Source organism: Staurois parvus, unplaced genomic scaffold (assembly GCF_062004578.1).
Source record: "Staurois parvus isolate SC_StPar_1 unplaced genomic scaffold, SC_StPar_1.0 ptg000090l, whole genome shotgun sequence".
NCBI lineage: Eukaryota > Metazoa > Chordata > Amphibia > Anura > Ranidae > Staurois > Staurois parvus.
Genome location: NW_028317886.1, coordinates 16,237,708 through 16,251,507, shown reverse-complemented (window position 1 = coordinate 16,251,507; position 13,800 = coordinate 16,237,708). Strand labels below are relative to the sequence as shown.

Sequence of the window (13,800 nt, the reverse complement as noted above, 5' to 3'; positions counted from 1 at the left end):
TACACCTCCTCCCTTGGCCAACTCATACACTCTCACGGCTTTAACTACCACCTATATGCCGACGACACACAAATCTATCTCTCAACCCCTCAGTCTCCGCCCGAATCACACACCTACTGAGCGACATATCAGACTGGATGTCGCTCCACTTCCTTAAACTGAACCTCTCCAAAACCCATCAGATTATCACCTACTCTCCTCTCCTTTAGGCGCACCCTGAAAAACCACTCCATCCCCCAGAGCTTTCTCCTCCTGTGCCACCATCCCCTCCCTCCTAGATTGTAAGCTCGAAAGAGTAGGGCCCTCGATCCCCTCATGTTTTGCATTGTATTGTATTGTTATTGTTCTGTCTTCCATTGTAATGTACAGCACTGAGCTAACTTTTGGCGCTTTATAAATACTGTATAATAATAATAATAATAATAAAAAATAATAATTTCAATACTTTTTGAGTAGCTCATACAGTATTTAGGTCAGATGTGGTATTACCACATATGACAACTCTTGCTGAGGGATACTGTTTGTCAGGAAGCGGACACCCACAGGCGTCCTAATAACCAGTTATTCATCCCTGCTCTGCTCATTTAGCTGACAGGTGAATGCAAGCAAGAATGAGATCCTTATTTGGTCAATTAATTCACCCAGGGGACTCCATCCCATTGTTTGCAAGGGAAGTAATGGAATCAGACATGTCTTGGTGGCTGTCCATTGTGCTGGACAATGTGTTTGACAAGGATGTACATTGTGGCAGTGTTACGTTTTCATGTTAAGGGCATGTGGACTGGTATGGTTCAGGATGGGGAAGGAGGTAGGACATGCTTTTCTAACCCTTCACCCCTTCCTGGCCCGCTAGACTGCATGTTCGGATAAGAGTCTTGTATGGAGTTTGAAGGGGGAACTCGCACGGTTTTTTGTTGTGTTTTTTTTTTTTTTTCTGCGCCATTGGGTTCCCCTTAAAAATTTGTACCAGACTCGGAGGACCTTGCATGGATTGTGTAGGAACCACCACTCCATTTGTCCCCACTTCTTTGTTTACGGTCACTAGCAATGTTGCTGCTAAATGTTTCAACTGTTATTTTTACTTTTGTTAAATATCAAGTGGCTAGAGCATGAGATAATTAATGATTGTAACCCTTTTTGTTTCTTTGTGAATTGAGTTAAATGCAATATCAGGTTTTTTTTTTTTTTTTTTTGTGATATTCATTACAAGTAAGTGCCGCGTTTTGTGGCATTTAATTGTAGTGAATTGGTGCATTGAATATCACATTTGATATTTTGTATAAAGACAAATATCATATGCGATAAGTATTAGTGAATTGACCCCTAATGGTTATATTTTTACTACAAAAAATAAAATGTGCAATATACCCAGATGTCTACTCATGTAGTAGATGCAACAAGTTGTAGTGTTGTAAATCCTTTAACAATCAAGGGTGAAAGAGTACCCCTGAAATTAAGTTTCAAATGGGACCCATTTGATACTTCCTCTCTTAGTTCACCCTTGATTGTTGAAGGATTTGTTGATGAGTTTCGGTGACCGCACCTATTTACTTATTTAGGATGGAGTCAGCAGCAATTTGGCGTTTGATATGATTGCAGCTATATTTGCATCTGTCAATTTTCTATATTTGCTATAGAGGCCCTTGGTGTATTCTTTTATAAATTGTTTGTAAATCCTTCCAATGTTGCCCTTCATCTAAAAAATTTAGTTGTTCCCCGTGAGGTAATCTTAAAGACTTCTATGCATTTCTGCAGACATGAAATGTATCTTGGTTCACCAAAGTGTGGAAAATAAACTGATGAACTTAAACTGGTAGTAAACTTGACTTTAAGAATAAAATAAATAAATAAATCCTCTCCCTGCAAGGTAATATCATAATGTGCTGGTATTCATCGCATGCTAGCACATTAGGAAAGACTTTACCCTAGAAAGAAGCCCTTCGGTGGCACGCTATCACTACTGCAGAAGGCTTCCATCTTCCCCCAGTCTTCCTTCTGGGTTTGCGGACTGCTGCTGCTTGAATGGTCAAGCTGCCGATGACGTCACTGGCACGCATACGGGCAGGAGTTTCGGCAGCAGCACACAGCCCTGAAGGAACAGCACGGGTATGCCATTCCTTCAGATCGCGTGCACTGGTATTGGCATCAGCTACTATTCCATAGTATATCTCCTAAACGGTGAAAGTTTAAGAGATAATAATTTTACTTACAGCTAAGCTTTATTATAGGTCGTAGGTAAAAATACACAATGTGACTTTACTACCACTTTAAAGTACAGGAAAAGGCAAAACCTTTATTTAGATTTGGATACAATGATGGATAGTTAGAGCCCCTGTCAGGTTTTATTGCTGTCTGTGACCCCGCAGGAACACAATGTATTTTGGATTTTACACAAAGGAAGTAATACAAAGAGAACAGAATTCTTTTTCATACAAGTACATAGTACAGCAGGCACATATCAGAAATATGAAATGTTGTGTTTACATATTCTTTAAAGTGGGCTACCTGTTCTGATACCTAACAGATACAACTGATAGCAGTAATTGATGTGTAGGTATCAACATTCAAATAGCAATGGGCACTTGTGAGCATATGGGGTGCTTAACGTGGTTGTAAAGGCAGAAGATTTTTGATCTTTATGCGTCTATGCATGAACTTAAAAGCCACCAGGGTGCATCTTCCCTCCCAGCACCCTCTATTACTTACCTGAGCTCCATCTCGATCCAGCGATGTGCATGAGAGCCGGGTCGCTCTCTCCTCATTGGCTTACACAGCAGCAGCTTCTAATCACAGCTAGTGAGCCAGTAAGGAGAGAGTGGAGCAGCAGCAGCAGTGTCGATTCACAGGATTGCAGCTTGGGAGCGAGCCTGCTCGAGTTCCCCATCGCAAGAATCTTGCTATTGGGGGCACTCGGCAGGGGGAGGAGCCAGGACCACAGGGGAGAAACCCAAACCGAAGAGGATCGGGGCTGCTCTATGCAAAAACATTCCTCTTCTATGAAGAAAACACAACACCTCCAAAATGAGCTTGCCACATCCAAACATTCCATATTTTGTCACAAAACTGGATGTAAAAATGTTTTTGTTTTTTAATGGAAACCATATAGATCTGCGTATAGCTGTCTAAGCTGAAGCAAACCTACAATACCTGCGGTTGTCACTACTTGAGTCTTGTTAGAGGTGCTAGTTCCAAAGCTGATATATGCTGTATAATCAGGGACGTAACTAAGGGAAGGGGGTCAGGGAATTCAAACCCTCCCAGGACGTCCTGCCAAAAATCAACTGCATGGTGTCCCTGCTGTGCTGCCTGTCGCAGGTGCTGTGTGCAGCCGACATCAGAGCAGGGACACTATACAGTTGATTTCTGGCAGTCAGTGCACTGTGCATCATTCCGCACTTGGCATTCTTGCTGTTTACACCCCCTGGCTGTCAGGGAGGGCTGACACTGTCTTTTCGCTGCTCGCATGGAAGAGGTCTCTAACCAGTGCCGAGGCAGCACTGAGTAGAGTGGGAGCTACCAGCGCCTGTCCCGCCCACCGCTCTATTCCTATTGGCTCCATGCAGTGCTGCTTCCTGGCTTCGGTTTGGGGGAAGGAGCTTTGCCTGGGTCCTTGAGTGCAGAATGCTGTGCCGTGTAGCCGCGGGCCCAGCACATGGATGAACTACTGGCTGGTACAGGGCTTCTGCTCTTCTCCCCAGGTGTGTCTCTCTTTCCCTTCAGTCCTCAGGCTAGCTTACCACTGCTGTTCTGCAGCTGACATTCTTCTGTTTATTCATACTAGTTATTCCGGTCTGAGAGATTGTAGCCATTTGCAAAGATAATGATTGAGGCTGGGCTGAGTCTTCCATTGCTGTTGTTAGGCCATGTTCATGTCTAGCAATTTGGAATCATGGGTAGAATCGCTGTGATTCTGCCCGAGATTCCAAATTACACTGCAATGCTGGCAAAACGCAGAGCACATGTTTGTCTTCCATTAATTTTTAACCAGGTACCATTACTTGGTGTGGTTTTGCTGTGATTGTTGAGCATTTTATCACACAACAAACACATCAAAGGCACACTGCGTTTTAGGTGCCATTACCATTTTGTTGTTATCTTGCTTTCTTTGGAACAATAGATGGTTTATGTTATGTAGAGTGCTTTTTTTATCTGTTAGAAAATGCCATAAAATTCCTTTTTTTCCCTGTCCCAGGATGGTGGTTTTTGCACTTGCTCAGTTTGGACACTAAGCCTGGACAATAGCCAACCCTACTGGACAACGTTCATAAAAACTGAATAAAGGAAAAACAGGAATTCCGGTTCAATATTCTAGAGGACCTGAGAAAATAGAATTAAGGATGTGATTGCTTAATATGGGCAACACATGTAGTTTTTCCTTTTTCCAGTCTTTATGAATTTGGTGCATTTTATTTAAAAAGACTTCCTGGCTTGTTATGGGGCATGAATCACTAGAGTGGAAACATATAAAGGGCATGCATATGTCCAAATGTGTTTTATTAGAGAGAGAGAGAGAAATATGTATGTTTTTGCAACTATGGAGAAATGGAGATAAAAATTTTGGTTGCCTATAACGACCAACAATTTTCTTGTTTGCATTCATCTAAGGAATAAAACACGATTCATTAAATACAATGGGATTGGTTGTCACTTGTCAGTCAATCAAAAAGCATACATTGCGTATCAGATACTTTATTATAGTATATATCATTCAGTTAAAACCTTATGACATTAAAAGAGCGTTGGAGAGCAGACTGCATAGGACTTATATACAATAGTACACCCCTCATACCGAGTAAGTACATAGCGTATATTCAAGAAGCATATAGAATAACCCCTATCAATTGACATAAACCACTGAATGTAGTTACCCATCAATCCAAAAAATCTTTTACTGTCATAAGGTTTTTACCTGGTTCACACCGGTGTTGCTTTGAAGTCCCACTACTTCAGTGCGATTTCAAAGCCACCGATCAGTGCAACTTCATGTGTGGCGTACGCAGATGTCAATGGAAGCTGCAGATAAAATCGCACAAAAATAGTGCAGGAACCTTTTTCAAAGTTGGGACTTGAGTCATGCCGATTTGAACGGTTCCATAGGGGCAAATAGGGTTTATCTTGTCATGAGACTTTGATCTTTCAAGTGGCATGACAAGTCGCACCATTGTGAACTGGGGCTCTAACTAAATGATACATATTGTAATAAAGTATCTTTTGAACAATTTGTGTTTTGATTGGCTGGCACCCTTAAAGTCCCATTATTGTTAATTAATCTTTTCTATGTTCATGCTTTTGATGATGTACAAGATAAAGCTTAAAAAGTGAAAGCCAGTTGGTCATGTAAAACTACAAAAGCTTTTGTTTTTCTTTCATGCAGTTTTATAATTAGCTTTTGGTTGTTAATAGATGTTATCTTATAATAATTATATTAATGTCAATTTACATGAATCCTTCTTTCCCTTGTGATGATCGCTGATTCATTGTTGTACTTGCTGGCAGTGGCACTGCTCTGCTCTAGTGGTTTAGCTGGCTTGGAACTCGAATGTTGATTGGAACCTCTGGTCAGATGGCCAAGATTCTTTTTACCACTTTGGAAAATTATTTTTTCCCTTTTTATCTACAATCCATTTCAAAACTTACGCTTACCAAAGCTGAGCTTCAACACATTCACAACACAGAGCATTACCAGAACGTGTTCTTGGTGATTTTGAAGCATTTTTTAGGCCTTTTACAAGCTTTATGCAAGTGTTTTTGTATGTGTCTCAAGTTTTAGGCATATGTTTCCTGGGCTGAGCAAGGGGAGGAGAGCAGTTCTGTAGGAGGAGAGAGAGTTCTTCAGACACAAAAATGCACGTATCATGTTCACAGGCACTCCGGTTGACTTCTACGGGGCCCAAAAAAACCAAGTACTAGAGCGCAGGGCGACACTGTAAAAGTGTCAACAGGGGCAGTTAGAATGAAAGGGATTCTGCATTAGAAATTATTTGTTGCTGAGGAACTGTTTAATGCATACACAGCATGTACTTAATTTGTACTTGGTGTAAAAATTGTTCAGTATAATCAACATTCTATCATATTGGTCTAATCACAGGTATGTATACTAATGCTACATATTTCTCCATTCAGTGTACACGCCAGATCATCTCCGAGAGGCTAGGTCGTGGCTCAAGAACTGTAGATCTGGAACTAGAAGCACAAATAGAAATCCTGAGAGACAATAAAAAGAAGTATGAATATGTACTGAAACTGGCACAGACGCTCTCCTCACAGCTTTATCAGATGGTGCAGACCCAGAGGCAGCTAGGAGATGCCTTCGCTGACCTTAGTTTAAAGTCTCTGGAGTTGCACGTAAGTAGAGGCATGCTATTTTTTATTTTATTTTTTTCTTATTCATCAGTCAACATAACTGTAGGTGCAGAAGCTCAACAACAAAAAATTACACTTCAGATTTTCTATATAAATATTATAGAATATCAAAACTTGGTGCTTTTTCTCTTTCTCTCTTGTAGTCTCTTTCCTTAACCTTTCTTTATTTTTCTTAATCTATCTCCCTTTCTTTTTCTTTCTCCCCCCCCCCCCCCCATCTCCTCTCTCCTTTTTTTTTTCTTTCACTTCAAAGGACAAGCCAGTGTTTGATTGATCCTGCCAGTGTCCATCCAAAACAGTGAGTAGTTGGCATACAAACTATGAATACCTGCCCAGCTAGGGCTGTCATGATTGGCAGATCTTAGTAGGAATTTTTGGTCTCCAAGACACCAGGTTTTTACTGCCTCACTCCATGCTCAAATTTTAAATTTTGGATAGAGGAGGTGGGGTTATAACTTGTGTCTAATTGTTATTGTTTTACTTCCTGTCAGATAATGTATGTCACACAGAACAGTTTGCTGAGAGAAATCTCCCCCAGACAGGTACACAACAACAAGGGGTTGAACCTCTGTTAGAGTCTTATTTTTATCTGTGTCCCATGAGGAGTGAGTTGAAATGTCTTCAAAAGAGACACAGGCACTATATTTAAAAAAAAAAAAAAAATACTCTAACCTTCCTCACGCTATTTAAAAGAAAGGAAAAAAAAGCAGGAGTTAGGCTTTATTTGAAATATAGTAATTATAAACATGGTTTGGGAGAGATCTTGCGCCTTTTTTTTTTCTATGCTTCTGATTATGTTGACCAGTGTGCTCGTATATCTGAAGCTTGCTTCAGAAAGATAGTGGGTTGTTACACCAGGTATAAAAGATTAAAGGGTTAGTCCACCCAAAACTAGTATTTAATAAGGCTAAGTAATTATCTTTGATTATCACTCCGGAACTTTGATTTAAAGATCTCTGCATTGTAGTGTCTTGCTATACCTCCCCTGGCTTTAAGCCTGCGATTGCATACACAGTCCCTGCCTCCATGTGTTTCCAGAACATAAAATAGTTGAATAATATCTGTCCAAACTGAAAAATAGTTTGAGTAATCTAACCTTTTAAAGTAAACCTTGGATGAGAAAAGACTTTACTAACGGTCTCTACATTGCTCCTTTTTGGCTTTGTGAAGTTGGTGAAATATGTTTAAGGAAAAGTTCACCTTTCAGAACATGTTACATGTTGCACCCATATTCAGGGTGTAACATGTTATGAAAGCACTGGCCCCTTCTCCCCCCGCTTTGACAGCTAGTTGGGCATCTTCTTCTCCCACTAGCTGTCAAAATTTCTTTTTAAATGTGGCCCCACGGGGCTCCACCCACCCGGCCGCATCACTCATTCACAGTATTTTATGAATGAGAAAACTACAAGTCCCGACAGCCTTAGTGGCTGTCGGCTTGTATTTCATTGATTCTTCCTGTCAGAGTGTATCGGCTTGCTCAGATGGGATGTACCGGCAAGCAAATATAGTAACAGGTTTTCTGGAGTCCTGCATGGCACCAGCAATCTGCTGATCGCTGGTGCAATGCTTTCCAGGCTCCTGCAACAGAACATAATAAATGTAAAATTTTTTACCTTAAAAAAAAAAATGTGCATTTATTACACAGGTCTGCGACTAAAAAGCTGTTTGATTATTTCCATCTAATTTCCATGTATTTTGGTGTGCTGAAAACAAATAAAATATTGAAAACACTCCTAGACGTCATGATTTGCCACAAAATGCAAAATTGTCTTCAAATTTATCAAATTTTTTTAATTTTTTTTTTTTTTATATATTATGGGTTTTTAACCAAATTTAAAGTCCAAATTACTATTAAGTAATTCTCATAAGTGCATTTAAGATATAAAATGCCAAAAAAACCTTAAAGGGGTTGTCCGAGTTATGTAAAAAAAAAATATAGCACTGTAAATCTGATGGTCAGCAATATATACATAAGCTAAGCAAGTTTTAGGGGAAAAAAATTCTATTTCCTCATTTCCCTAGTTCTCTTCTGGCCCTTTGTTGTTATTTGCAGGTAAACAATCTCTGCCCCTCCCCCCCCTGCAAAGGGGTGAATACAAGTGCTGCTCTGAGTGACATGTCTAACTACTGGGATACTCAGCAGCATGCTGTATGTGTAAGCCTCAGCCCTGAGTCTGCGCTTCTAATGGTAGAAGGGGTTAATCTTTCCTGAAGAATCCAGTGGGAGGGAGACACAGGCATATAGCAGCAGCTCCGGTCAAAGCAGGGGGGCGTGGCCAGCACTGTGACGTCTCGTGTACAGATGCAGAGCTGCTCTCTCCTGAAGTCCACACTTGTGCACGAATCATTATCAGGTTCTAGGCTAGAGAAGGAGAGAAGCGCCTCTAAGTGCAATAAGTCTTTTTATTCAAGTCTAAATGTAGAAACACTCACATGTGTGAAGTAATCATAAGCTTTAAAGCCGTGGTTAACAATAGTTAACGGTGGGGTGGTAACCCGGGTGAAGAGCCGTCATCTTACTGCGATGTGGGGAGGTCAGCTCTCGGCTGGAACAGTGTGGTGGCTGGAGGGGAACAGCGTGGTGGCTGGAGGGGAACAGCGGTGAGGCCGGCCGGCGTGCACGTCCTCCCTCAGAGCCGGATGGAACGCACACTGGAATGTAGCGGCGGCGTGGCCGTGATGACGTCAGATCCCAGGGTGCACTGCAATGCGTTTCAGAGCATGCACTGGCCGTGGAAGGCGGAAGTGCACTCCTTTTTCAAGCAGCTTGAAAAAGGAGCACACTTCCGCCTACCACGGCTCAGGGCCACACGGAATCCTACGCTCTTCATACAGTAGCCATTAATACCACAATCACCCCATACTACCATTTCCCAGGACTTTGCAGTGTTTGCGCTGTTACAACCCTTCCTCATTTTTTCTGAATCTTGGTTCTAGGCTGTTCACACTTTTTCATCGCAGTTCGTGTCATCGCAGCTCGTCATTCTTCAACCGTTATGTTATGGCTCCGCCAAAGTGTATTAATTTGCCAGTTTCTGTTTCATCTGTGGTGAATATACAGTGTTGAAGCAACAGCAGAATATTACAGACTGTGAAAAAGGTATACTTTGCATAATTTGGACTAAAAATTGGAGATCAAGATAAAGTTTGGGCGCCTCATAAAGTGTGCAAACAGTGTGTTGAGGACCTCCGAAACTGGTTCAAGGATAAGAAAAAATTCCTATGGTATGGCGAGAGCAAAAGAACCATAGTGACGACTGTTACGTTTGTTCATGCGATGTGAAAGGATTTAATTCCAAATGGAAGCATTCCATTTCATACCCCAATCTTCACTCAGCAATTCGTCCCATCCCCCATGGCACAGATATACCAGTACCCAAGCCCCCTGCTACCTTGGAAGAGATACCTAGTTCCAATGAAGGTGAAGTCATATCTGAACCAGATGACAAATCAAGGCTTGACTGGAAGATGATACAAGACCAAAATTGTTTTCTCAGGAGGAGATGAATGATTTGGGAAGAGACTTGAATCTTCCCAAAGATGCCGCTGAGTTACTCGGATCAAGGCTGAAAAGCAGGAATTTATTATTGCCAGAAGTGTCATCTTCATGGTTCAGACATCGTGAAAAGGATTTCGTTCCTTACTTCACCCAGGAAGACAAGTTGGTTTATTGCATCAATGTCGAAGGTCTGATGGGTCAATTTAAAATCCAATATGATTCAGAGCAATGACGTCTTTTTATAGATTCTTCAAAAAGAAGTCTCAAAGCAGTTTTACTCCACAACGGTGGTTTTTACGCTTCCATACCTGTAGGTCATTCCGTACACTTGAAGGAAACCTACAAGAACTTGGAATTGGTTCTTCGTAAACTTAAATATGAAGACCATGGTTGGCAAGTGTGTGGGGACTTGAAGGTCTTGTGCATGCTGCTCGGGCAACAAGCTGGGTATACCAAATACCCTTGTTTTCTGTGTCTATGGGACAGTCGAGACCGACAAAATCACTGGACCAAGAAGAGTTTGCAGCCGAGGGTGCTAACAGTCGGTGAAAAAAATGTCCTCCGAGAAACTTTGGTACCTTCCCATAAAGTTCTTCTACCACACCTCCACATAAAATTGGGATTGATGAAGCAATTCGTAAAATCACTTCCAAGAGATGGAGAATGCTTCAAATACTTGGTCACCAAGCTTCCAGGACTGTCGGAGGCAAAATCGAAGGAAGGTGTGTTCGTCGGACCAGACATTAGAAGGCTTATATTTTATCAAGAGTTTGTCAATACCATGACGGATCCTCAAAAAGAAGGGTGGATTGCATTTAAAGAAGTCGTACAGAAATTTTTAGGCAATAACAAAGATCCTCACTACAAAAAGATCGTCGGTGTCACTTACTCGTAACGGTAGCTCTACGGATTCACAGTCCAGGATTCCCCAGGGCGTGGAGTCTAAGCCCCAGTCTGCTTGTTCACCAGGGCCCCTGATGGTGGGGATGGACTTAGAGCAGGCTGAGACCAGGTCGCAGCCCCCGGGTACACCCAACTGTAGTAGAGAGGACTGCCAGTGGGACGTAGCTGGATAAGAGTCTGATGTGAAGAGGCAGGGCAGACCTGAGCGGTTAACGGGTGGATCCGTGCAGGATGTATGGATGCGGACACACCATGAAGCAAGTAGCGGAGTCAGACAGGCTGGGTCAGTAACTGAGGAGGCAGAACGGAACAGAGCAGCAGGCAGAGGATAGTCGGGTCACAGGCCAAGTTCAGCAACAGGAGGTCAGACAATCAGGAGCAGGCAGAAGAGTGGTCAAAGGCAAGCCAGGGGTCAGGGCAGGAGACGGTCAGCAGTAATCAGGATCAGTTTGGGTTCGGCAACAAGGTACACTCACAGGATCAGAGCACAAGCAGAGGATCAAGACCATACGGCAACTTGGACATTTCAATGGCCAGTTTAAATAGCTCGCCGCCGACAGGCGCGCCTGGGTCCTAGTGCCTGCCCGGCGCCGTCATTGGTGACAGGTGCGCCTGGGTCCTAGTTTGCACCTGCCTGTATGTCTTGTTGGGATCCTACGCATGTGCAGATTCGTGCACCGCGGCGATCTTCTCGTTCCCTGACAGGAGAATGCTGAAAGCATTTCAAGCTTTAGGTTACCTGATGAGTTTGAAAGTGCATTTCCTCCAGTCCCACCTTGACTACTTTCCTGAAAATTTGGGAGCTGTGAGTGAGGAACAAGGTGAACGATTCCACCAAGACATTAAAGAGATGGAAAGGAGATACCAGGGAAAATGGAGCATTACAATGATGGCAGACTACTGTTGGATGCTTCAGAGAGACATTCCAGATGCTACTCACAAGCGTAAATGCACCAAGAGGAGCCTCACAGGGAAGAAGAATCGAGTTTAGTGTGTGTAGGTGAGCTCATTTCAGTTCAAAAAAGGATTTTCATGAAAAAATTGTAATAAAACTTTAATTTTATAAGTCTATTTCCATTTATTTTGAGGTATTGCCTTATTTAACATAGTTACCTAAATTGTCAGGAAACGTGATGTCCTATGACAAAATGGAGGTCATTTTCGGATTCAGCGCACCAAAAAACATAAAGACTACGTGGAATAACCAATTTTTTGCAGACCTTGTTTTTTTTGTCAAAAGGTGAAGTTATCCTTTAACGTTAGCTGGTTATTTCCAAAAAAAAACAGATTATTAAGGACAACTTTACCTTTATAAAGTTTTATAGTTTAAATGTCACCAGCGCCCCTGCATAGTCCAATACTCACCTGTTCAGGCTTCTGCAAGGTCTGTGGCTCACCCATAGAGGTGCATGATCCACTGTCTTTTCATTAAAATACATTTTTTTTTCATTCAGAAATAGTAAAATGCATGATACACTGGGGTTGATTTTCTAAATCTGGAGAGTACAAAATCCGATGCATCTGTGCATTGTAACCAATCAGCTCCTAACTTCAGCTTGTTCAGTTAAGCTTTGAAAAAAATAACTGCTGATTGGTTTTAGTACAGAGCTGCACCAGATTTTGCAAGCTCCAGCTTTAGTAAATCAACCCTGCTGTGTCTACATACTAATGAATGGGATTTTTTTTTCATGAGGAAATGGTAAAGTAATGGCAGCTGTGCAGCAGTGTTAATCTAACAAAAGTTAGATGGCTAAGTAGTTGAATTTGGTGGGGAAATATAGGAAGGGGGATGTAAAGGAAATTAGAGGATAACTTGAAAAATCTTTTATCTATATTTTCTATACGCTTCGTGTGTCTCCGATTGAAAGGATAAACCAGTAAGTAATATAAGCCCTTGGCATAGTTGGATATGGCAACTCCAGAATGATGGGCACAATGATTATTTAATGATTGTGATAGTGTAAGGTCCTACATAACCACATTGTTGACTGCTTGAAAGAAAAACCTATTCATTCATCGATTTTATATGTTTGGAATAAGCACACTGAAATAAATCAGAACACTGCAATAATTGTAGCGTCTGTCTATAATCCTTTTCACCATGACCAGTTTTCAGCACTTAACGTTAAAGTGGTTATTTGGCTTTTTACAATATATAAAACCAGCTAAAAGTCAGATTGTAATTTATGCTGATAAATACAGCTTTAGGCAACTCACATGCATCCAATGCTTGTACCTTTCACTGTATTATCAAGTCCTAATTATGTAATTTTGTTGTATAATTTGTTGTTACTGTTTGATATCTGTTTGTACTGTACCTTTTAGTAAAAAAAACTCTTCCCGTCCTCTTTTAATTTAAACTGAGAAATACAGCTTCAGGCAACTTGCATATATCTGTCCAATGCTTGTGCTTATTACTGTATTTGTAGGTCTTAATTATGTAATTTTGCTGTATAATTTGTTAGTACAGTTTGTTTCTGTTTGAGATCTCTTTGTTCTGTACTTTGAAAGAGACTCTTCCTTAGCTCTCCTACCTTGTTTTTCTAGATGTTCGTTACTTTCCTTGAAAGCAATTATAAAAGATGAATGATTGCTTGCTAAACAAGTTCGCAGGCTGTTTTATGAGTTAACAATTTGTTTTATGAGGGCTCATGTACACTGCAGCTGCTAAACTCATGTTTAGGAGCTGTTCAGCGGTTTTTTTCAGCAGCCCCTGAACTCACCCTAATGTTTTCCTATGTGTCCATGTACACATCTTCGTTTACAGGCAGTTGAGTTTACAGTCGATTTTTTAACGCACAAAACTTGCTTTCATACGCCGATTTTATCAGCGGTTCAAACGCAAAAAGCTTGCAAAGTGGCTAAACGCATCTAAACGCGTTTATAAGTGGTTGCGTTTTAAATTTTTTTGAACTTTTCCTGTTCCCAATGCTGGCCAGAGCCTTTTTTCATCATGATGCATGGAAAGAGTTTTCAAGGTGCTCAGCAGCAGTGAGCCACGGGGAGGGGGCAGTGTGATGCACGTTTCATCGCAT

At 41.4% G+C, this 13,800-nt stretch overlaps 1 protein-coding gene across 3 annotated transcripts in view; it reads left to right on the top strand.

Moving 5' to 3' along the window:
• The window catches only part of ARFIP1 (ARF interacting protein 1), a 189,823-nt gene that overhangs the window by 118,903 nt on the left and 57,120 nt on the right, over positions 1-13,800 (top strand). For all 3 annotated transcript variants that reach the window (XM_089670449.1, XM_089670450.1, XM_089670451.1), the window contains one exon: positions 6,124-6,345. In XM_089670449.1, the coding sequence (XP_089526575.1) occupies positions 6,124-6,345 (222 nt within the window). The remainder of the gene's footprint in view (positions 1-6,123; positions 6,346-13,800) is intronic.